At 46.5% G+C, this 22,792-nt stretch overlaps 3 protein-coding genes across 8 annotated transcripts in view; all 3 read left to right on the forward strand.

Annotated features, from left to right (window-relative positions):
• Positions 1-4,345, forward strand: part of ubap2l (ubiquitin associated protein 2-like) — a 32,910-nt gene extending 28,565 nt beyond the window's left edge. For all 6 annotated transcript variants that reach the window (XM_061254205.1, XM_061254204.1, XM_061254207.1 and 3 more), the window contains 3 exons: positions 1,048-1,115; positions 1,797-1,991; positions 2,586-4,345. In XM_061254205.1, the coding sequence (XP_061110189.1) occupies positions 1,048-1,115; positions 1,797-1,991; positions 2,586-2,681 (359 nt within the window). In that variant the 3' untranslated portion in view covers positions 2,682-4,345. The remainder of the gene's footprint in view (positions 1-1,047; positions 1,116-1,796; positions 1,992-2,585) is intronic.
• Positions 4,346-6,456: 2,111 nt separating this feature from the next.
• hax1 (HCLS1 associated protein X-1) lies at positions 6,457-11,060 on the forward strand. The gene is made up of 7 exons (XM_061255371.1): positions 6,457-6,552; positions 7,208-7,470; positions 7,760-7,935; positions 8,322-8,391; positions 8,829-8,950; positions 9,655-9,772; positions 10,132-11,060. Exons 1-7 carry the CDS (start codon positions 6,482-6,484, stop codon positions 10,209-10,211), a joined length of 900 nt encoding a protein of 299 aa, XP_061111355.1. The 5' UTR covers positions 6,457-6,481; the 3' UTR covers positions 10,212-11,060.
• A 1,837-nt stretch (positions 11,061-12,897) lies between these two features.
• aqp10b (aquaporin 10b) lies at positions 12,898-17,945 on the forward strand. The gene is made up of 6 exons (XM_061254624.1): positions 12,898-12,984; positions 14,376-14,502; positions 15,208-15,345; positions 15,930-16,048; positions 16,685-16,902; positions 17,395-17,945. The coding sequence occupies exons 1-6, from the start codon at positions 12,898-12,900 to the stop codon at positions 17,642-17,644; spliced, it is 939 nt and encodes a 312-aa protein (XP_061110608.1). The 3' UTR covers positions 17,645-17,945.
• The last annotated feature ends 4,847 nt before the right edge of the window (positions 17,946-22,792 follow it).

Raw genomic sequence — 22,792 nt, forward strand, 5'->3', positions numbered from 1 at the left:
TACAGAGTAGCTGAAGGGCAAACGCCAAGCCACGTCACCATATAACGTTTTTAGTTTTTGAATTGAATCTTTTCTATTTTATCTGGCTTTATTTCCATACTGTCTCCTCTCCCTGCCCTGGAGCACCTCCACACACACCCCCCCCCCCCGGCACACACACACCTCGCTCCCCGCGCAAGACCCAGCCCGACACAGCGTCCGCACGCTGACGCGACGCTGCGGAATCGGCCCGCACCAACGAAGAAGAGCGCGCGGGAGGCCCGTGACCACGGCAACCGCAACAAAGACCTCGGCGTGTCTGAACCCAGCCGCACTGTCTGCACCGCCGCAGCAAACGTTGACACAAATAAAGGCCCCTCCCGGGCTTCTGTAGCCGAGGCCTCATCATGGGTGTTCCGCTGTTCCTTCAGTCTCCCTCTAACACTGCACACGCCTATCCTGTAAAGTGCGGCTGACCAGGGCTGTTGGCTCACGACAACAGCAAGGCATAAATGGCAGCCATTTTGTTTTGCTTTCCTCCCTCCCAAACATTTTGTCTTCATCATCTTCCACACCTGGCTTCTCCCATTTTCTTTTCCTGTTTTTTTCTTGTCACTCTCTCTTTCCATCTTTTGATTGTGACTTTGTATTCTTGGCCTTCTTATTGAATTGTGGATTTTTCTTCTTCTTTGGTGTTTATACAGTTTATGTATTCTGTTGCAGTGGGGCTCCCTCTAGTGGTCGTGGGTTTTCATTGCTAAAAATCGCTCAAAAACCGAAGGGTGAACAAGATTGGCCTCATTTGGACACCGTTTTTAAACCCTTGTTTAAGTGACCGTTCTTTAATGCCCTCTTGTGAAGAGTGCAGTGTCACTCAATTATTTTAAAGGCATGAATTGTCATTTGGACTTTGAGTTCAACATGGGCATTGGGTGCGATTGTGGAAGTCTGTGTGTCTGTTATTAGATGGGGAGTGGAGCGTAACTCACTGAACCTTCCCCTTCTTCCCTCATGTTTTCTTCCTGTATTTTTATTTTTATTTTTATTTATTTTTAACCTCTACTGCAGGAGTTTCTGTGACATCCAGCAACACTGGGGTTCCTGACATTTCAGGGTCTGTTTACACAAAAACACAGGTGAGCAAGTGTGCCTCTCATGCACCGAAATGCATCTTAAAAACTCACACGTGATCGAGCACACACCGTGAACCAGAGGAATATATCTGCCCTTGTTCCTCTGCCTTTCACCAATAGAGCCACAAATACAGTCAGACAAACCAGGAGACAGGCCTTTTAGAAAGGATGCCTAATTCCATGAGCCCATGAATGGATTAGGCTGTGTGTGTTTTTAATAGATGACATTACATTCATTACAGTTATTAAGCTGATGTTTTTATCCAAAGTGACTTACAGTTGATTAGACTAAGCAGGGGCTTAGACAGCCGCACAGATCTTATTGTGGCTACACCAGGGCTTGAACCACCAACCTTCTGGGTTCCAGTAATGTACCTTAGCCACTAGATCAGCGCTACTCAACTCCATGCCCTGCGGGCCGCAGCGTCTGCAGGTTTTTGCTCCTACCCTGCGCCACACCACCTGAGTTCACTAATGATTTCAGCCGCTTGGTTCAGGTAATAAGCCGATTAGTAAAATCAGATGGTGTAGGTTGAAATGAATGCCTGCAGACACTGCAGGATGTGGAGCTGAGGAGGGCTGTGCTAGGTAATGAGTGATGCAAATTCTCTCCCTAATTCTCCTCTCTTCCTGGCCCCACTCCTCTCCCTCTCTCTTTCTCTCTCCCCCTCTCCCCCGCTCCAGTCGTTCGATAAGCAGGGTTTCCACGCGGGCACTCCCACCGCCTCCTTCAGCCTGCCGTCAGCGCTGGGCAGCGCGGGCCCCATCAACCCCCCCGCGGCCGCCGGCTACGCCCCCGCCCCCTTCATGCACATTCTGGCCCCCCACCAGCAGCCCCACTCCCAGATCCTGCACCACCACCTGCAGCAGGACGGGCAGGTAGGGTCCGCTCACACACTCGCACACTCGCACACTCGCACACTCACACTCGCACTCACACTCACACACTCGCACACTCACACTCACACACACACACACACACTCACACACCCTGCACCACCACCTGCAGCAGGGCGGGCAGGTAGGGTCCACTCACACACTCACACACTCACACACTCACACACTCACACACTTGCACACACTCGCACACACTTGCACACACTCGCACACTCTGCACCACCACCTGCAGCAGGACGGGCAGGTAGTGTGTGTGTGTGTGTGTGTGCGTGCGCGCTAACACTAGTTTACAGAATTCCCTTGTCTGATGGTACACTCACACTGTAGAACAGCGATGTCGGTTCGGCTAACCTAATATATTTGAATCCAAAACAATGGCATATTCGACTCCTCTGTGCGTGCCTGCATGCATGCATACTAAAGCTGGTGCACAAATAATGTGGTCTGTCAATCATCTGAGCCACCCTAGTGGCCGGACTCGGGACTGCAGGCAGGGTTGGGCTGTGGGTGGTGATGGTGATGGTGATGATGATGATGATTGTAATGTCAGTGTGCTCTCCTCCTCTCCCTGTACAGAGTGGCACTGGTCAGCGCAGCCAGAACTCCTCCATCCAACAGAAGTCCCAGGTCAACAAGTCTGCTTACAACAGCTACAACTGGGGGGCAAATTAATACGCCACGCCCGGACACCCACAACCTGACGGAAGCTCCCTCTTCATCTACCACCCCTCCCCTCCACCCCTCTGTCTCCATCCCCCTGTTGTGCCACTCCCGAGAGTGTGCCTGCAGTACCCCTCCTGACCACTGGTGTCGCTGTGCAGAGAGAGGGCCGCCGCTGGGGCAGGGGCGGTGATGTAGGCATGGGGGGGGGGGGGGCGGAGCCCGGCAGGACGGTCAAGCGATTTATTTAACTGAGCAGAATGAGAGAGGCGGCCATTTTAAAACGGAATGTGTAGAGTGCTCCATGTCCGTGTTGTCCTCTACCCCCTCCTCTCTGTTCTGTGGAACATAGGTCTGTTTTCTAAGGTTTTTTCTCTTTTTTCTTTTTTTAAATCTTTTTTTAACTGTTGGGGTGAGCGGAGGGGCATGTGCTGGCATTTTCTATTTTTGTCCCCCATCCTGTTTGGTTGCCTCCATCTCTTTCTCTCTCTCTCCTTCTCTCCATCTCTCTCCTCCCTGTTACTGGGGTGTGGAAAGGCCTCCCCTGTTCCCCATGGAGGCAGAAAATGGAAGTTTCTTTTTCTTTTTCTTTTTTTCTTCTCCTCCCCGTTACGAGTTACCAGATCTTATTTTTAAAGGAAATTCTGAAATCGGCAATGCAGTTCTTGTAGTTTTATTTTTTACTGAATATAAATATATATGCGAGCGCACTGGTTAGTGTGAGTGTGAGTGTGTGCTTGTGCGTGCAGGGTGTGTGTGTGTGTGTGCTTGTGTGTGCAGGGTGTGTGTGTGTGCACATGGGTTGTGTGAGAGGGGTAACTGGCTCGTTGCCGTTGGATACGCCAGGACAGTAGAACGAGTCTTGGGGAGATGCTCCCCTGTAGTAAAATGCCCCCTGCCCCCCCCCCCCCTCCTTTCATTTCCCTCTCAAGCCGTTTGGTGTATTTTCTGCAGGCAAAAGATGCATTTTTTTGTTTTGTTTTGATTCGTTAGTCGACATGTCTCCTCATCAAATCCAGCATCAGTCTGGTTTTGGGGTCGGGCAGAGTTTGGGTTCCTGACCCCCCCCCCCCTCCCCCTCCTCCACATCGTCACTCCCGTCTCACCGAATCGAGCTCGTTCCTTCAGACTCGGCAAAAACGTGGACCGGATCAGCCGCTCTCTGGACCGGAGCTACACTGGGGAGACTGCCCTCTCGAAAGCCCAGGACGGCCGCCCTACTCCTCCCCCGAATGGAACAGTCCATGTTTCCTCCCCTACCCCCCCCCCCCCCCCCCCATGTGTGTAAGTGTTGTGTTCTTTTTCTAACCCCCCCACCCCCACCACCCCTTGCCCTCTTATTATATTATTAGGAAAACTTAAAGCCGTGATTAATGATGGACAGAGTTGTACAATGGTTTTTGTTTGTCAGTGACTATTTTCTTTTTGTACTGTGCGTTCTAAAGAATTTAAATGGATAAACTTGTCTTGTATATATATATAAAAAAAACACAAGTACTGTAGTCCTGTTTTGTTTGGCTTTTTTCCCCCCCTTCCTCAAATTCTCACCCACGAACCTGTTTGTTTTTTGTTTTTTTGTTTGTTTTTATTTCCTATGTTTTTTATTTTTATTTTGTAAACTATATAAATATATATATAAATATTAAGGAAATAAACAAGAAAAAGACATTTCATCATTTGGATGTGAATGTCTTTTGTTGATTTATTTTACGTTTTGGAGCATTGCATTATCCAATCATCGTAAGTTTGGGTTGGGTTGATGGACACTCCCTCGTCGAAGGCACAATGGAGGAGAATGCAAGGTTTGTTGAACTACAATTCCCAGGGGGCACAAGGTGTGTGGATTCTTCAGCCAATCAGGTGACTTGAATGAAGGTCTTGGTCTTGAGACACTCAAAAGCCGACAGCAGACACTGCTCCCCCGCAGGATTGTAGTTTTGACACCAACTGAGCAGGGAAAGTCGTTCTTTAAAAAGAGCTGTGAAAGACTTCCTCCATTTCTGAAATCTGTGTGGCGGGGTTCTCAAGAAGTGAAGCGCTCACTGGCAGGATGAGGACACTCGAAATGGTCGCCCACTGTGCAGAACGGCTACATCGACTCCTTACACGGGGGCCAGGCAAGGGGTGGGCGAGGGGGGCCGCGTCTGTTTATGGATAACTTGTATTGTTTCAATAGTACAGACGTTCTGGCATCCATGCTACAGCTGCATTTCGTCATTAGGTAATGATTGCTCTCGAGGGGGTGTTGAACAGAAATCCCAGGTAAGCTCGAGTGTGCAGGTTTTTGCGGTTCAATTAGCAGATAATTTAGAACAGGGGTGCACATCAACTTTGTATATGCTACAGCTGCAGACTGCAAGTGCGTCCTAAAGATTTTATTGTGCTCAAGTACAGGAGTGAACCAGCATTATTTCTCGAGCTGTCAGAAAAATAAATTAAGGTAATTGGTTGGAACAAAAACCAGTTTGCAGACCGGCCCTCCAGGTGTGAGTTATGAGTTGTGCACATGTGTCGTGGAAGCAAAGTGTGAGGACTCTGGCCAGTACTGGAATGGTCCCTCAGCCCTATGATTTTTTTCCCCCCATCCAAATTAAGCCCTATGTTCCCGCGGCTCCAAGTGTCAATATATTTTGTCATAGTTTTTGTCATCATGAATTAGTTATTTAGTTCTGTTTTCGTCAGTGAAAAAAATGTTGACGAAAACTATGACAAATTAACAAAAGAATTAATTATTGTCAACGCAATTAACACTGCTGAACATGGTCTATATGTTGGGTCAATTTGAGAAAATTGTGATTACCTATTTTCACATCAACTTTATTAATCAATGAGGGGAAACAAGGCGGGTAAACTCTGCACTCAACAGTTTACCCATCTCTCTCTTACCACTGCACGCCTGGGTGGAGGTACTGATCTGAGGGAACATAGGCACGCTCCCCTGGAATGCACTGAAAGCCAGCCACAGAGCAAGGCCCTATGTATACGGTACTGGACTTGCCTACTGTTGAGTATACAGCTAGCATACTTGGTATATAAGTGTACTCAACAGTAGGTATGTGTGCCGATTCAGACAGCCTCTGCTCGAGAATGCCCAGCTGGCATAATCGCTGCAGTTTGCCCCAATGGAAGGAGGTGAAGGGGTAACAGTTGACGTTCTGTCGTGTCGGCCATTTTGTTAGATCAGTCCAACCAATGGATCGCAAGTTGTTACGGCAAAAGGCAAACTTACTCTTTCAAGGGTGGTGACGACGCCAATCGCCTAGTTTTGCTTCAAATAGGGAAGTTGATCACTTTTTCATTGATCAAATGTTTTGCGTTTATCGGTCTTTGAGTATGGAGAGCATCTGATCACATACAAGGACATATTTCATTGGTGTGATGTACCATATTTTAACATTTGAAGGCCCCCAGAACTTACATTACATTACATTACATTATTGGCATTTGGCAGACGCTCTTATCCAGAGCGACGTACAACAAAGTGCATATCCATAACCAGGGATAAGTTCGCTGAAAGACCCTAGAGGGAAGTACAATTTGAACTGCTACCTGTACAACAAAATATAAATATACACAACATATGAACACAACATATGAATACCAGATTTGTATTTTCATCTTAGCGGTAGAATTTTGTAATTAATAATTCCCATTGAAAAGCAAATGGGATATACGGGCATGCAAACTGAATTGTGAAATATAATTGAAGTATTTTACTGGTCTCGCTGATTTTAAATTGTCCCTTCTTGTTCTCTGGTTTCACGGTGGAAGTTACCGGATGTTACATCACTAGCTCAACTGCAAGGCAATAAATGAGCGTTTTTGATTTATTTCGTGGATTTTTTGGGGTACCTGGAGGCCGACATCGTGGAGATGGCCGAAGGTAGGTGTTCGACATTGGCATTCCAAAAATAAGTTACATTTTAATACTTCGCCAACTGCTGCGACTGTGTTTTTAGCAACTTGGCTAGTTAGCGGCTAGCTTATTCTAGCTGTCAAATAGGAAACGCATTGAGAGCTAGCTCAATAACGTACTATTTAGCGTGTAGGTTTAGGACATGTAAGTAAACTACTGAATAATTGACTCAATAATCTATAACGTTAGCAAGCTATAATTACTAACTAGCCACTGACTTCGCTAACTTAAGCTACTGTTTACTGATATTTTGTTCTGGAAAGTTCCTTCGGCTAATGGAGAAATACAACGACAGGTTACACTTACTTAGTGTCCTCCAACAGGTGTCTCCAGATAATGTCCCTTTAACCTGTGCTTTTCCTCTGTGAACACGACACCTGTCGTGAATAGATTTGGATGTAATTTGATGAAATTAAGTTCCTGCAACAGGAGAATTGAATCATCTATATTTCAGTGTTAAGGGTGGGGAAAAAGTGTTGCGGCTTCTCCCAAAATAATTGTGTGGGGTTGTAAATCGACCATGACCACGACCGTAAAATGATTTGGGGACGATTGCGGTTCTTCTGAACGATCTGGGTTGCACTAAATTGGTCTGACTGCTGACTGGTTTGAACTATGCCAGCACTAGGGATCCTTTCTTTGACACCTTGACTCATGACGATGAGGACGACGACGATGATGAAGGTGGTCAAGATTTTTTCTTCGGTGGCTACGAGGGAGGCCAACAGGACCCGAATGACGATGCTATGCGGTTCGGGTTCAGCTTCGGCCCGAGCGGCCTGCGCGTGCAGGAGCCGCAGTTCTTCGGCGAAGTCTTCAAGGAGATGGAGGAACTGTTCGGCCAACTGGGCCAGTGGGAACGACGGTCAGATTTTGGAAACTTTGGTAAACGGGCGTCTTTTACTGGTTCAGTGACCGACTTTCACTTCCCACATGTATACGAGTACTCATGTTTAATGCAAGGTTTCAATGAGTGTAGGAAATTACACAACCATCTCTGAGTAGCTTAGTGTAATACATGTTCTACTGTACACTGTTTAATTTGGTGTATATTTAATTTTCTTTTTTTCTTGTATCACATGACCCATGTGAACCTGCCCCTCCCCACATTAATGGTCCAGACCCATATTTCAGGGACCCCTGTTTTAACAGGCCTCTCTCCCCCTCCCTGCAGGGGCCCCCAGCATCGAGCCCCCCCCAGCTCAGGACGGCCCTGGGCAGGATGGGGGAGCAGCAGGGGGGCGGTCCCTCAGGGACTTCATGCTGAAATCCCCAGAGAGCCCCCCTCATCGGCCCTCTGAGCCCCCGCCCTCCAGCTCCCCGCTCCCGCACTGGAGCCCCTTCCCTAAGGTCTGGAGCGCCCTGCCTCTCTCTCTCTCTCTCTCTCTCTCTCTCTCATGGGAACATCCCACTTGTCACCCACACACACAGGAATTTCCCACGTGTCTTACACACCTGAGATATCATAGACGTCATAGTACAGCATGTTTCAGTCTCATGTGTACACACACAAGACACGCATCTTCCAGTCACATTGCCTCCTGGCAATCCCATTAGCTGATAGTGTGGCAAAAAAATATGACTGACATTTATTATCAATTTTTCAAGTTCTTCTCTTCCCTGTGTGCACCTTCCTCCTTTAACCTCTCTCTCTCTCTCTCTCTCTCTCTTTCTCATGTACTTTCTATTGTCCTCCCCATCTCCTCCCTCATGCTTCCTGCCTGTCTGTGCTGCAGTTCGGTGACGTTTGGAGAGGAGGATTGCTGAGAGGCAGGGAGGAGGAGGAGGTGGTGAAGGAGGACAGAGGTAGGAGGCCAGCAGGAGGCGCTGTCTCCTCGTTTGAGCAGAGCGGCGATGCTTCTGTCCGACATTTAACTCGCCACGTCGTCAAATACCTTTCTGCGCTCAATTAATCAGGCCTGGTGCAATTGAGCCAATCAGGAGGACCATATGGTTGGGGTGTGCACTTTATGGGAGTATTTAATAGGTTCTAATTCACCAGACGAGCTCAGTAAAGCGCAGGAAAAGTATTTGAGTCTAAAGCGGTGACATATTTGACCCAGGCACACAGTGTAGCGTTCCTCAGTCGCCGCAGTGCCTGACCCAGCTGCTATCACTCGGCCCTCCCACACACGCAGTGCTGTGTGCGTCTCACAATCTCTGCATGTAGCTTTTCTGAGTCTTCTCTAGCGTTTCTAGGTTCAGGTCTGGGTTTCTCTAGCGCGGTGTGTTGTCTCCTCCAGATCTGGACTCCCGGGTCACCTCCGAAGGTCTGGACCAGATTCTGACCCCAGGTTCGGCTCAGCCCAGGTTCCGGTCCTACTTCCAGTCGGTCACGGTCAGCAAAGTAGTCAAGTCGGACGGGGTGGGTAACCGAAAATCTCTGCCCTCGTTTAGTTAGGATTTTAATTTAATGTCCAGTAACTTATTTTAGTGCCTGTCGTCCAGTCTGTGTGGTTAATAGATTTTATTAAACACTTTTTTTTAAAGACCCTTTGTAAAGTGACTTTACTGTGCTATGGGTTTGTGGCATTGGACGTTTGGCAGTTGCCTGGCGACAGTTCCTAAGCGTCCATTAGAATGTTACAGCATAGTTACTGCGGAGTGCTTTTGTTTGTACTTTTACTGAAGAACCTGCTGAGCCAGGTGGTACCTTTCTGTTGGGAGAAAGGCATCACATGATTTGTACAGACCTTCTGTGTCCTTGGAAATGGAAACTTGATTAATAATTGACACTTTTTCATGCAAACTGAGCATGTTTTCCCCATTTCCTGATGCACATTTGGACCATAAGTTAACTTTTATTAACTTAACTTTTATTATTTTGTCAAAATAGCAAAAGTTAATTGGCTTTAATTTCTATGTATTATCATTTCTATGAGATATGCAGTGAGTCCAGGAAAAGCCCCATAGTGTAATTCTGACAGAAATGTGGCCTGCTAGTCGCAGTGGAGAGGGTTAGCAAATACCAGTCCTGTTTATAAAACACTGATCTCTCTCTCCCTCTCTCTCTCCCCCTTCTCTCTCTCCATCCCTCCTTCTTTCTCTCTCTCTCTCTCTCTCTCTCAGACGGTGGAGGAGAGGAGGACAGTGAGGGATGGTCAGGGTAATGAGGAGACCACTGTCACACGCTCGGGCCCTGCAGAAAGCAGGGGGCCACAGGATCTGATAGGACCCTCAGCATCCAGTCAGTACCCTACGCTCACGCGCACACACACACACACACACACACACACACACACACACACACACACACACACACACACACACACTCAGCACCCAGTCAGTACCCTACACACACACACACACACACACACACACACACACTCAGCATCCAGTCAGTACCCTACACACACACACACACACACACTCAGCATCCAGTCAGTACCCTACACACACACACACACACACACACACACACACACACACACACACACACTCAGACTCAGCACCCAGTCAGTACCCCCCCCCCCCCACACACACACACACACACATCATTCCTAAGCATTCTTCTTCATGGCCTTTCTGGATGTTGTTTTGGGCCAGGTCTGTCCCCCCCCTCGGCTGACCACAGGGACGAGGGCTCCATCTTCGCCAAGTACTTTGAAGGATTTAAGGGCCGATAGGAGAGCGGGAGAAAGAAGAGTCTGATGGAGGGCTGGAGTCCCTCACTCACTGCTCCTGTAATTACATCAGCTGCCTCTCCGTTGCCATAGCCAGCCCCCTGAGTTCATGTTGGGAAAAACACCGCACCCCTCACAACGGAAACCGGTGGCGTTTAACTCTTAAGAGCATCGGCTTTTCTCATGTCAGCCAAAGGGAAGAAGTTGAGTCGAGTTCATTTTGTAGGCTTGTGTTCTCCTGTGTGGACCTGCACAAGCTGATGAGCTAGATAGACAGTGTTTTTTTTATCTCCAGTGGGTGAATTCGCTTTATTGCAAGTGTAACCAATGAGCTGAAACTCAGGAAATGCGAGTAGGTGCGGATCATTATTAACGATGTGGTTCCTTCTCGTGTCTTTGACAGCTGGTTCCCTTTCAATGTGTTGGGTTTAGCGAGTGAATTAGACTGTTTTTCAGTTAAGTTCTTCAAAGCTCTAGGTTTTCAGAACCCAGATGACCGTTCAGGCCAGGCCTATTGGCCTTTCACGGTGACATTGTACCACAATAAATCCAACCACAGCAAAAAAGATTATTTACTTATTTTATTGAGTCCTGCGCCTTAGCCACTTGGCTATAGGTGATGTATTCAACATCTCTTCCTCTGCTCACTGACTTATGGAACAGTTCTCAGTGTTCTAGAACTCCACTGCTTTCAATTATCAGTAGTGATTGTGACATCAGCATTGGAATGCTCGGTCAAGAACATTCTAATCGCGTATAGGACAGTTTTAAAGAAGCAATGATAAATATGCATATTTAATTTTTTTGTAAATTATGATTTATGAATTATGGGAATAAATATTGGTATATGCACTGGTGTGTGTTTTTACTTTTCCGAAATCCAAACGTTCCCTTCCTGTGCGACTCCACGGACAGTCACAGGTCTCCCAACGGGACGTTCTGGAATGATCGGGATTTAGTTTCAGAGCGTGGAGCACATCGCTGCCTAGGGAACCGAGGCTGGAGAGGGATATTCTGTCGGAGGGAGCAGCTGTGCTCCTGGGAAGAGCACTACGCTGGATCTCAGTCACTTGAGCCAATCGAATCGCTCGTAACCTTCGACAGTCACCAAAGTGCAGCACCCATCTGGGTGAAGCACGGCAGCCATTTTGTGCCGGAAGGCTCCCCTCCACGTTGCCTGTTCCAGATGCTTATGTACAAGATGGTGAAGATAATTACCTCGAGTCAATGATTTGTGTGCACCTGTAGATGGCAAACAGAAATAGAAGGAGTCACATTTTGAGTCTGAAGAGTGAGGTGTTTGTAATGGAGGTGAAGTGAGTTTCCTGTGTTTACTGGGGAGATAACACCATCGTAGGCCCAACATTACTGCCCTCACACAAAGCTGATTTGTTATCAGTCAAGAAACATCATAAATTGATAAGCTTCCAGCTCCAGGGAACTGTCATCCGTTTTATGAGCATGTTTCTTGAGCTTGAAACCTGAACAGCTCAGTAGAAATTGTTGGTAACCAGCCAAGCTCTACTCGACAGTCATTCTGTCATGATTGGTTGTGTAGAGTTTTTGATGTTTGAATACTCTGTTACCCATCATAGTGCTCATCACTGTGCCCTTAGCTCCTGTCTGGTGAGACGGGGTGTGTTTGGGGCATTCAGACGAGTGTCTTAAAACAACCCTGAACACTTTCCAGAAGGGAAATCTGCTTTTATGAAATTGCTGCAGCTTTTCTGTGAACTAATGTTTTTTGGGGTGACTATGCTGATATGGATGTACGTACACACTGTAACCTCGTAGTGGCCATTTCATTTCAAATCCAATATGCTGGAGTCAAAAGCAGATAAACTGCTCTGTATGTGTGCCTTGTGTTGGACCACCTGATTTACACAAAAATGTCCCACTTTTAGACTTAAGTAGTAAATCAGTTTTTATGTGTTGCTGTAAAAGACTATTGTTGAATGAGTAAAAAAAGAGTGCACTTCAACTAATGGAGATCATATTGTACAGTAAGGTACTGTAACATGCAAAAAAAATGCTACACTGTTAAAATTTCTGAGTGAACTTTGTCCACCTCCGCATTATATCTGCATATTGGAACGGGGACAGCGAGAGTGAAGTTGCTGATGAGCACTTTATGGCGATGTTTATTTAATGTGTGCATGCTTTGGTTAGGACAGAGGTTCTCAAAATGGGGATGGGGGTCTTATCCCATTGGCAAAATGTGTAATGAGTCACAATTTCTCACCACATTGGAAATATAGCATTTAGCAACAAAAATAAATAAATCAGACTTTAAGTAAATAAGATAAAATACCTGTTAGTTTTTTTAAATGAGTTGCAAAGATATTTTGCTGCAATTGCAGGAACATTGTTTTCCTAAAAATAATAAAATCATAAAAATAAAATAGTATAATTTCCATTCCAATGCAGTTCAAAAACTTTAAATCTCAAAACTCTAGTATATAACTGCAATAACTACTATGTTAGCATGAAAGAACTACTAAAAGGACTGCAATGAACTGCTGTGATCAACAGCCACCCCCCCCTCCTCCTCCACCCACGATATAAACCCTGACGTAGACGATTGGAGTATAAAAGTCCAGGCTCCCTCGCTCTCCCCCACCTGTGAACGGCAAGCCTCGGATGTCCTCTCTGGGATAGCTCCGGAACGTTCCAGGGTTTGGGATTTGCGATGGATTCCGTGTTCAGGAGAGTTCGGATCAGGAACGTTCTGCTCCGGCAGTGCCTGGCGGAGTGTTTGGGAGTCTACATCCTGATCGTGAGTATTTTCCATGAGTCTGTGGGCTCCGTGTGTGTACATGCAGTTTGATAAGTTTTCCGGAACGATCCTGTGGATTTTGTATAAATCTGTGGGCTCCGTGTGTGTACATGCAGTTTGATAAGTTTTCCGGACGGACCCTGTGGATTTGTCTCTGCCTGTTTGTCTCCGATCTTTGCCGAGGTTGCGCAGTATTCCGGCTGTTCCTCCGCCGTCTCCGCCTCTCCCTGCTGTCCCGCGCGTGGGATGAGCCTGAGCACGGGCCCAGAGGCATCTTCACCCCCTTTTATCTTATCTGCCCATCGCCGTCTGTCAAAGTGCAGCGTGGCGGAAGGCAGAGCGCGGGTTCTGCGCGTTACTGCCAAGGCCACCCTTGCTTCGGAAAACAAGATGAAATTCCCCGCTCAGCAAAATGTCTGGTGCCGCTCGGGGACGCGCTGTTGGGGAGGTTTATCGGCCGACAAAACAAAGTGCCGACTTCCAATCACTCACCGTGGATTCAGGGGACTAATCCACACATGGACTGCTCAGGCGAAAAAGTGTAACAAAAAGAGGGATGAAATCTTTCCTTCCGCATCCTGCTGTTCTTCCTCTCTCCTTCCCTCCTCCTTTCTCTTGTCCTCTTCTTCGTCCCACGTTCATCTGGGTTCTAATCTCGGCGGTGCGAGCAGTCATGCGCGGCTCCCCTGGTCCAGCCTGTTCACTGGCCGCGGTCCTCTCTGGGTCCCTCACTGTCTCTGACGGAGGAGTTTCTCCGGGCTGAACTGAGAGCGGAAAGCTGGAGGAGACTTTGACCCTAAAACTAATGGGCCGATGAGAGAGTCCTGATTCAGCGGGTTAATGTGTGAGAATATTAAGCGCACACACACACACTCATGTGCACACAGCTGTACACATGCACACACACACAGAAACTCTCACACAGACACCTGCACACACACACACATGGATGTACGCAGACACACACCTGCACACACACACACACACACACACACATAGACGTACACACAAACTCACTCATCCGCACACACACACCTGCGCACACCTGCACACACACACACACACACACACACACACATAGACGTACACGCAAACTCACTCATCCGCACACACACACCTGTACACACACCCTAAACAGACACACACACACACCCAGGCGCTCTCTGGGAGCTGACCGTGTCAGAGACCTCCGTTGATGGGGAGTTGGGAGCTGCCACAGTGTAGCAGTGGCTGTCCTTGGGCTGAGGTCAGTGCCGGGGGTGGGGGGGGTGGTGGGGGGGGGGCGACAGAGGGGGTTTGGCACAGTGTGGGCGCTGAGTGGTGGGGGGGGTAAAGGAGGGGGTTTGGCACAGCGAGGGCAGATGACAGGACCGCTCTTTATCTCGCCCCAGGTGTTTGGCTGTGGGGCCGTTGCCCAGGTGACCACCTCTGAGAACAGCAAGGGCCAGTACCTGTCCATCAACCTGGGCTTCGCCCTGGGGGCCACCTTCGGGGTCTACGTCTCGCAGGGCGTGTCAGGTGGGCAGACGGAGATTCTCCACAGAAAACCTGATTTAGTCCAGGATTAAGCTTCATCTGCGTCTGTGAAACTGGCCCATGATGTGTGATTGTTCACTCTTATCTGGGTTTGTTTAACTGTTCCCATTTCCCGTGTTTTTAAATAAGTCTGATTTCGCTTTTTCTAAAGTAGCTACATCTCCTTTAATAGTCTGTAAAGCATTTGTGCTCTTTTGCCTGTGATCTAAAAAAAATATGTAAGTGTGTATATTTCTGCATGTGTCTAAATGTTTAGTTATGTCGGCATGTGCTTGTGTGTGTGTCATTGTGTGTGGGTATAAGTGTGCTATGTGGAAAGTGTGCTAGGTGGTAAGTGTTCTATACGGTAAGTGAGCTTTGTGGTGAGTATGCTCTGTGCAAAGTGTGCTAGGTGGTAAGTGTGGCATACAGTAAGTGAGCTCTGTGGTAAGTGTGCTCTGTGGAAAGTGTGCTAGGTGGTAAGTGTTCTATACGGCAAGTGAGCTCTGTGGTAACTGTGATATGCGGTAAGTGAGCCCTGTGGTAAGTGTGATATGCGGTAAGTGTGCTCTGTGGTAAGTGTGCTAGGTGGTAACTGATATGCAGTAAGTGAGCTCTGTGGTAAGTGCACTAGGTGGTAAGTGTAGTATACAGTAAGTGTTCCATACAGTAAGTGAGCTCTGTGGTAAGTGCGCTTTCTCTCTGCAGGAGCTCATCTGAACCCCGCTGTCACCCTCAGCCTCTGCATCCTGGGAAGGCACCCCTGGAGGAGCCTGCCCTTCTACGTCTTCTTCCAGGTGTTTGGGGCCTTCCTCGCGGCCGCCACCGTCGCCTTGCAGTACTACGGTGAGCAGGAGGGGACAGAAAGCACTGCAGGACTCGCAGCGCAGTCTGGAGATCATTGTGTCGTTCAATGAAATATCTTTATGGCTGCATATTCACATTTCATTGCTGGCGTTTGCTGCTTTTATAGTTTAGTATTCAGAAGGTTAAATGAGAAACACTGTAAAGCTAACTTTTATTTTAGTGTTTTAGATACATGTGCCCTGCCTCATCCTGCAGGTGAGTGTATCAGGCCTGTGAATCAAGGTGCACTTTGTGTGTATGTGTGTGTTTGTGTCTGTCTGTGTGTGTGTGTGTATGTATGTGTGTGTGTGTGTGTGTGTGTGTGTGTGTGTGTTTATGTCTGTCTGTGTGTGTGTGTGTGTATGTGTGTATGTGTGTATGTGTGTGTATGTATGTGTGTGTGTGTGTGTGTGTGTTTATGTCTGTCTGTGTGTGTGTATGTGTGTGTGTGTGTGTGTGTATGTCTGTGTGTGTGTGTGTTTGTGTCTGTCTGTATGTGTGTGTGTGTATGTGTGTGTGTGTGTTTATGTTCATGTCTGTCTATGTGTGTGTGTGTGTGTGTGTGTGTGTGTGTGTGTGTACAGACGCCATCATGCACTTCAGCAGTGGGCAGCTCACTGTGACAGGACCAACAGCGACCGCTGGAATTTTCGCCACTTACCCTGCAGATTACCTGAACCTGTGGAGCGGCTTCGCAGACCAGGTGAGCTTACCTGAGTCTTCTGGAGTTCACTGCTACCCCAGGGATGGGGGTGTTGTTGTTATCGTTGTTGTTGTTTGGTGTTGTTGTTGTATGGTGTTATCGTGGTTGTTGTAGTTGTAAATGTTTGGTGGTGTTGTTATTTATTTTGTTGTGTTGTGCTTGTTGTAGTTGTTTGGTGTTGTTGTATTGTGATGTTGTTTGATTTTGTTCTTGTTTGGTGTTTTCTGTTTGGCGTTGTTTGTTGTTGTTTGCAGTTATTTCGTGTTGTTGTATGTTGTTGTTTTTGTAGTTTGGTGTTGTTATAGTTGCTTGGCGTTGTTGTTGTTCGCAGTTGTTTTGTGTTGTTGTATGTTGTTGTTTTTCTAGTTGTTTGGTGTTGTTGTTGTAGTTATTTGCAGTTGTTTGTTGTTGTTGTTGTTGTTGTTGATTTTGTAGTTGTTTGGCGTTGTTTGTTGTTGTTTGCAGTTGTTTCACGTTGTTGTGTGTTGTTGTAGATGTTGGTGATGGCGTTGCAATGTTTTCAGTCTGTGTTAGCTTCTCACCCTGTCCCACGCTGACCCTGTCCCACGCTGACCCTGTCCCACGCTGACCCTGTCCCACGCTGACCCTGTCCCATGCTGACCGCGTCCCGGGCAGGTCATCGGCACGGCGATGCTGCTGGTGTGCGTGCTGGCTGTGGGGGACCGCAGGAACACCCCCGTCCCGCCAGAGCTGGGGCCGCTCCTCGTGGGCCTGATCGTCCTGGTGATCGGCATTTCCATGGGCGCCAACTGCGGCTACGCCCTCAACCCGGCCCGGGACCTGGGCCCCCGCCTGTACAGCTACGTCGCGGGCTGGGGAGACCAGGTGTTCTGGTAGGACACCCTCGCCCCACCCCACCCCCCCAAAAAAAAAAATCACAGCTGCTAATGCATACAAACCAGTATTAAACACACTGATGCTAATAATATGTTGGGTCAATCTAATGCTAATGGCTATTCAAGAAACCATGGTTATAACCACAATGAATAGTGGCCAGTAGTCATTAGGTTAAGGGTTATTCTATGCTTGTACACTGGGTCACCGCTCTCCTGCTCTCTCTCTCTCCCCCCCTTCCTTTCCCTCCCTTCCTCTCTCTCCCTCCATCTCTCTCTCTCTCCCCCTCTCTCCCTCTCTTCCTCTCTCTCTCCCCCTCTTCTTCTCCCTCTCTCTCTCTCCTCCCCTCTTCCTCTCCCTCCCTTCCTCTCTCTCCCTCCATCTCTCTCTCTCTCTCCCCCTCGCTCTCCCTCACTTCCTCTCTCTCTCTCCCCCTCTTCTTCTCCCTCTCTCTCTCTCCGCCCCTCTTCCTCTCCCTCCCTCTCTCTCAGGGCGGGCGGAGGCTGGTGGTGGGTCCCTCTGGTTGCCCCCTGTGTAGGGGCGCTGGTGGGGTCTGCGGTGTACGTGTTCCTAATCGAGGCGCACCACCCGGATCTGTCCCTCGACGCGGAGCGGGCTGATCAGTGCCACACCGTGGACAACAAGCTGGCCCTGGAGCTGGAGGGGGTAGAACTGGACCCAAATACCCCCAAGGGCTGCCCCACCGAGGGGCAGGAAGCCAAGAAGGGGGAGCAGGGGTAGTGCAGACCACTTTGTAAAAATCATCACACAGAATTATGGCACGCAAAACAAGCCGCGGAAGTTCAAATTATTTGAGTGGTGGGTGTGGGTGTGGTCACCTCTATGCAGTGGGCACCGATTGTGACATCACTTGAACCTTCCATTGTTCTGTTCAGACTTTATAGTTCCGGGTTCCATTATGGGTTCCGAATAGAGCAAAATGCACCATCTGATTTTATTAATCAGACTACATGTTCTGCTTGGCCAAGGTGAGCTTAAGACTGATTTATAATTGGTCACACTACCCTCGGGACAAGTGTCGTACGACAAAGACGAAAGTGTCGTTCAGCGTTTTGCATTTATACTTTAGCGAAGGTCTGCAATGAGTCGAAGTCTGCTATTGTTTTTAGGAAATACAGTTATACCAAGGCTATTGTATGGTATTACTTATAGGATAGTATATTATTAGTAAGTGTTTTACATTATAAATAGTGAGAATATTTTTGTATTTTGTTGTTTTGTCTATGAATTCACCATACTGAGAAGTGGGGATATTTCTGAATTTGACTTGTAAATGAGTTTACTTTGACAATGTGTATTTTCATATATCTCGGCCAGTGGTGATGTCTCAGATAGCTGTGACACACATTTGTTTCTGTAATCACATATATTTTCTTAAATAAATGTACTACAATACTACAGTATGTTCTTTGTATTTTTCCCCACATTCCACATTCTCAACCTGAAACAATTTATAGAAGGTTTTGACATTTACTTTGTGTAGCCATTCCAATTAATCGTTTTTAAGACGTGAATGTTATCTTATCATGTGAACACAGAGTGACAAACATGTAACCACCAACCCCGACTGTAATGCAGGTTTGTTCCACTAGAGGGGGGATATAGAACAAAAAAAAGGTCTATACTCTTCATTAAAGAAAAAAATGAAACCTTATTTTCAGTCTGTTTCTGTGGCCAACTTAGCAGAATCATTTTATTACAGCATATACCTCAAGTGAACACACTCACACAATATTTCTACAGCGTTCAGAGTTAATCTACTGACAATAAGTTCCTTGTACTCATACCAGTGATTTCTTTATGCCAGCAGAAACGTTTGGTTATTATAGCCTGACTTTGCTCTATGGTACTTAAAAAAGAAGAATATACAAGAAAATGGGGGCGAAGCACTAGTATGCACTAGTACTAGTTGACTCTGGGCATACTGCCAAGTTTCATATCTCTAAAGCCTCGTACCCAGGTATATAAGCACAGTTCTGTTATTTCAAACTTTCACTCTGGTCACTAATTAAATATAGATTTATTTGACAATAATACAAATACATGTATGACTGTGTTTACACTGTTCTAACAGAAATGTCAAATTATCGATGACAAATGCACAAGAAAGCCCAAAGGCTTATTTATGTTGTGAGCCTCTAGATAATGACCATATTTAATAATCTGCATACGATCACTGGTCCTGCAACACACACACACACTCACATACACGACACACACAACCACATACACATACACATACACAGCACACACACACACACACAGTACACACATACACATAAACATACACACTCACACACACACAGTTACACTCACACGCACATATGGACACACACAGTTACACACACAGTTACACACACACACACTTTCTCACACACACACACACACACACACACACACACACAGTACACACACACACACACACGCTCATAGCACCTATCTACAGTACGGTGCTGGCGTGCCGGCATCTCCCGCATGATGCAGACATGTTCCTCTCCCTAATTAGGGTGATTAGGACATAAGGTGTCTGTGGTAATGAGATCAGAGCCCCAAGGGAATCGCAGGGTCAGAGTGTTTGTCTCTGCTCTGCCAGGGTGGCAGGGGAGCGGGTGAGTGTATCAGTCAAAACCAGGGTGTGCTGCGTGCTCTGTGTGTGTGTGTGTGTGTCTGTGTGTGTGTGTGTGTCTATGTGTGTGTGTATGTGTGACTGTGTGAGAGTGTGTGTGTGTGCATGTGTGTGCTTCTGTGTTCATATATGTGTGTGTGTGTGTATGTGTGGGTGTGACTGTGTGAGAGTGTGTGTGTGTGTGTGTGTGTGCTTCTGTGTTCATATGTGTGTGTGTGTGTATGTGTGTGTGTGACTGTGTGAGAGTGTGTGTGTGTGCATGTGTGTGCTTCTGTGTTCATATGTGTGTGTGTGTGTGTGTGTGTGTGTGTGTGTGTGTGCATGTGTGTGCTTCTGTGTTCATATATGTGTGTGTTCATAGTATGTGTGTGATATCATATGCTAAGTGGTTGTAATAGTGCCATTTTAATGCAGTTGTAGCTTTCATTGGACTTTCATTCAGTTTTTTACAATCTCTTAATCGCTAATCTCACAAGTTTGTGCTCAATTTTCAAAACCTAAGACACAACACTCAAAACGGTAAGCACTGGGTAACACAGCCTGTTTGCCAGTTCAAAACATGCATTGTGCATTCATATCTTTGAAGAAAACTTTGGTTCAAATTCCTCATTTTTCATTAAATACTATGGGAATATTTGTTTAGATCGCCCACACAAAAGATGCCTATAGCTTCACCGTTTAATTGTTTTTACAATACTATAGCAGGAAAAAATACTTGATACATTTCAATATGGGCTTCTTGTGGTGCTACATAAAGGGAATAGTGGAAACAGTAGAAGAGAGTGGAATCATAGAAAAAAATCTGAATACTGTAATATATATATATATAATTATATAGTTTACTTTTTTCGAACTTTTCACGCAGGACTGCTGTATGTGGACCAAACTGAATGATTTTTTCATTGCTTTTACAAAATATGAGGCTGAACCAACAAAATCTATACGTTTCTACAGTCCAATTTGTAAATCACTGACAGAAAATAGTGCATCTACTGTAATGCCACTGGTTGTTAGCGTTTTTTAGATCATTGTTCTATGATTGACAAAATAAATCGAGTGCTGGTGCTTTTGCTTTGAGACATGTTCGCAGTGGTTTAGCAGTTTTGATCCATTTTGTGCATGAAATGAACTGTTGTGCGAAACTGCTTGCTGGTGCAAAGAGTTGTCTGAAGAGTTTTGAAAAAGTGAATTGTTTGCAATCGCCAATGGAATGTTGTTACAAGTATTCCGTTTCCATAAAACTATGATTTAGGAGTAATGTTGCAGTTACTTATCATTTTGAGCAGTGGGATAAATCGGTGGTTAGATGTGTTGTATTGAACAAAAACACAGTATTTTCCAATGTAATGTGTGTATTTCATTTTGAAATGCAAATACTTTCAATGTTAAGTTGTGTCATTGTGAACAAGTGATTTGGTTCAGTGATCAAATGATTTTTGGTTTATGTATATTATATCCAAGCAATTGAAAAAAGTGAAAGTGAAGTGAAGTTTTGAAAAATGTGTCTACAGTTTTGAAAAAATACCTCAATGTTCTGAAATTAGAGTCAAAGTGATTGTGAAAAACTGTAAATTGTAATGTTTGCTTTATAGATGCTAAATAGGAAAACCTTAGTGACACTGAAGTACAGGTGTGTAGACGATAGAGATTAACTGTGGTGATGTTGAACTTCTATGTGTGTGTAAATGATAGAGGTTAACCTTAGTAATGTGTGTGTGTGTGTGGGGGGGGGGGGGGGGCTGACTCACCTGGTGACACGTGGAAGGGAGGAACAGAGGGAGGGAGGGAGGGAGGGAAGGGGATGAGGAGGAGGAGAGAGAGACACGCAAGGTGCATAGAGGCTCTCATTCTGGTTGAAAGCCAACAGATTTCTCCTGTCCGGTCAGCTGAGCCTAACGGAAGACTTTTCCCAGTGAAAGTGTGAGTAAATCGATGTAAATCTGAGGTCATTATTGTTTTTATTAAATTTGACGTGGCCGTAATGCAGATTATATTTGACTGCAGTGTGTGCACAATCTGCAGTGTGTGTCTGTTTTGTGTTTGCATGTGTAATTCACGTGTTTTAAGCTCCTAATGCTTATTAAGTCTATCTTGGAAACTGTTTAATGTGGTTATAACTATTATTAGTGGTTATGATTGTGCATGCTATTATTCCTGTTTGTATTTGTGTGTCTGTGTGTGTCCAGCGGTTACAGAGCACTGGGAAATAACATATGTGGCAGATAACTGCATAGTGCATTATCATTTTATCATTTTCACACACGATCAACCCCACAGAGAATGCTATGGTTATTTTTTAGTTCTTGAGTTGATGAATTTCAGACCGTGAATGATGCCTAATTCTGCTGTTGAAGTCTATGTGTGTGTTTCTCTGTGTATCCGTGTGTGTGTGTGTTGATCGGCGCACATGTATGTGTGTGTGTGTGTGTGTTTATCGGCACATGTGTGTATCGGCGCACGTGTATGTGTGTGTCTGTGTGTGTGTATCGGCACGTGTGTGTGTGTGTGTATCGGCGCACGTGTATGTGCGTGTGTGTGTTTATCAGCACGTGTGTGTGTGTGTGGGTGTATCGGTGCCTGTGTATGTGTGTGTTTATCGGCACATGTGTGTGTGTGTGTGTATCAGCAAGTGTCTGTGTGTGTCTGTGTGTGTGTATCGGCACGTGTGTGTGTGTGTATCGGCGCACGTGTATGTGTGTGTGTGTGTGTTTATCGGCACGTGTGTGTGTGTGTGTGTGTATCAGCACGTGTATGTGTGTGTGTGTGTTTATCAGCACGTGTGTGTGTGTGTGGGTGTATCGGTGCCCGTGTATGTGTGTGTGTTTATCGGCACGTGTGTGTGTGTGTGTGGGTGTATCGGTGCCCGTGTATGTGTGTGTGTGTGTGTTTATCAGCACGTGTGTGTGTGTGTGGGTGTATCGGTGCCCGTGTATGTGTGTGTGTGTGTTTATCGGCACGTGTGTGTGTGTGTGTGGGTGTATCGGTGCCCGTGTATGTGTGTGTGTGTGTTTATCAGCACGTGTGTGTGTGTGTGTGTGTGTATCAGCACGTGTGTGTGTGTGTATCGGTGCCCGTGTGTGTGTGTGTGTGTGTTTATCGGCACGTGTGTGTGTGTGTGTATCGCCGCACGTGTATGTGCGTGTGTGTTTGCATCTGTGTGTGTATGTAACTGTTCAGCTCGATCCCTTCCTGACTCCAGGTGGGGTTTGTCCTCTGGGTGCAGTCTGGGTAATGTTCATTAA

Source organism: Conger conger, chromosome 9 (assembly GCF_963514075.1).
Source record: "Conger conger chromosome 9, fConCon1.1, whole genome shotgun sequence".
In the NCBI taxonomy this organism is placed as follows: Eukaryota; Metazoa; Chordata; class Actinopteri; order Anguilliformes; family Congridae; genus Conger; species Conger conger.

Bases quoted from the DNA above. Each gene is read 5' to 3' on its own strand.
- aqp10b (XM_061254624.1), top strand. From the start codon at position 12,898: ATGGATTCCGTGTTCAGGAGAGTTCGGATCAGGAACGTTCTGCTCCGG. The intron at 16,049-16,684 runs GTGAGCTTACCT...CGTCCCGGGCAG, and splicing joins GGAGCGGCTTCGCAGACCAG to GTCATCGGCACGGCGATGCT. The intron at 16,903-17,394 runs GTAGGACACCCT...CCTCTCTCTCAG, and splicing joins TGGGGAGACCAGGTGTTCTG to GGCGGGCGGAGGCTGGTGGT.
- hax1 (XM_061255371.1), top strand. From the start codon at position 6,482: ATGAGCGTTTTTGATTTATTTCGTGGATTTTTTGGGGTACCTGGAGGC. The intron at 6,553-7,207 runs GTAGGTGTTCGA...GAACTATGCCAG, and splicing joins CATCGTGGAGATGGCCGAAG to CACTAGGGATCCTTTCTTTG. The intron at 7,936-8,321 runs GTCTGGAGCGCC...TCTGTGCTGCAG, and splicing joins ACTGGAGCCCCTTCCCTAAG to TTCGGTGACGTTTGGAGAGG.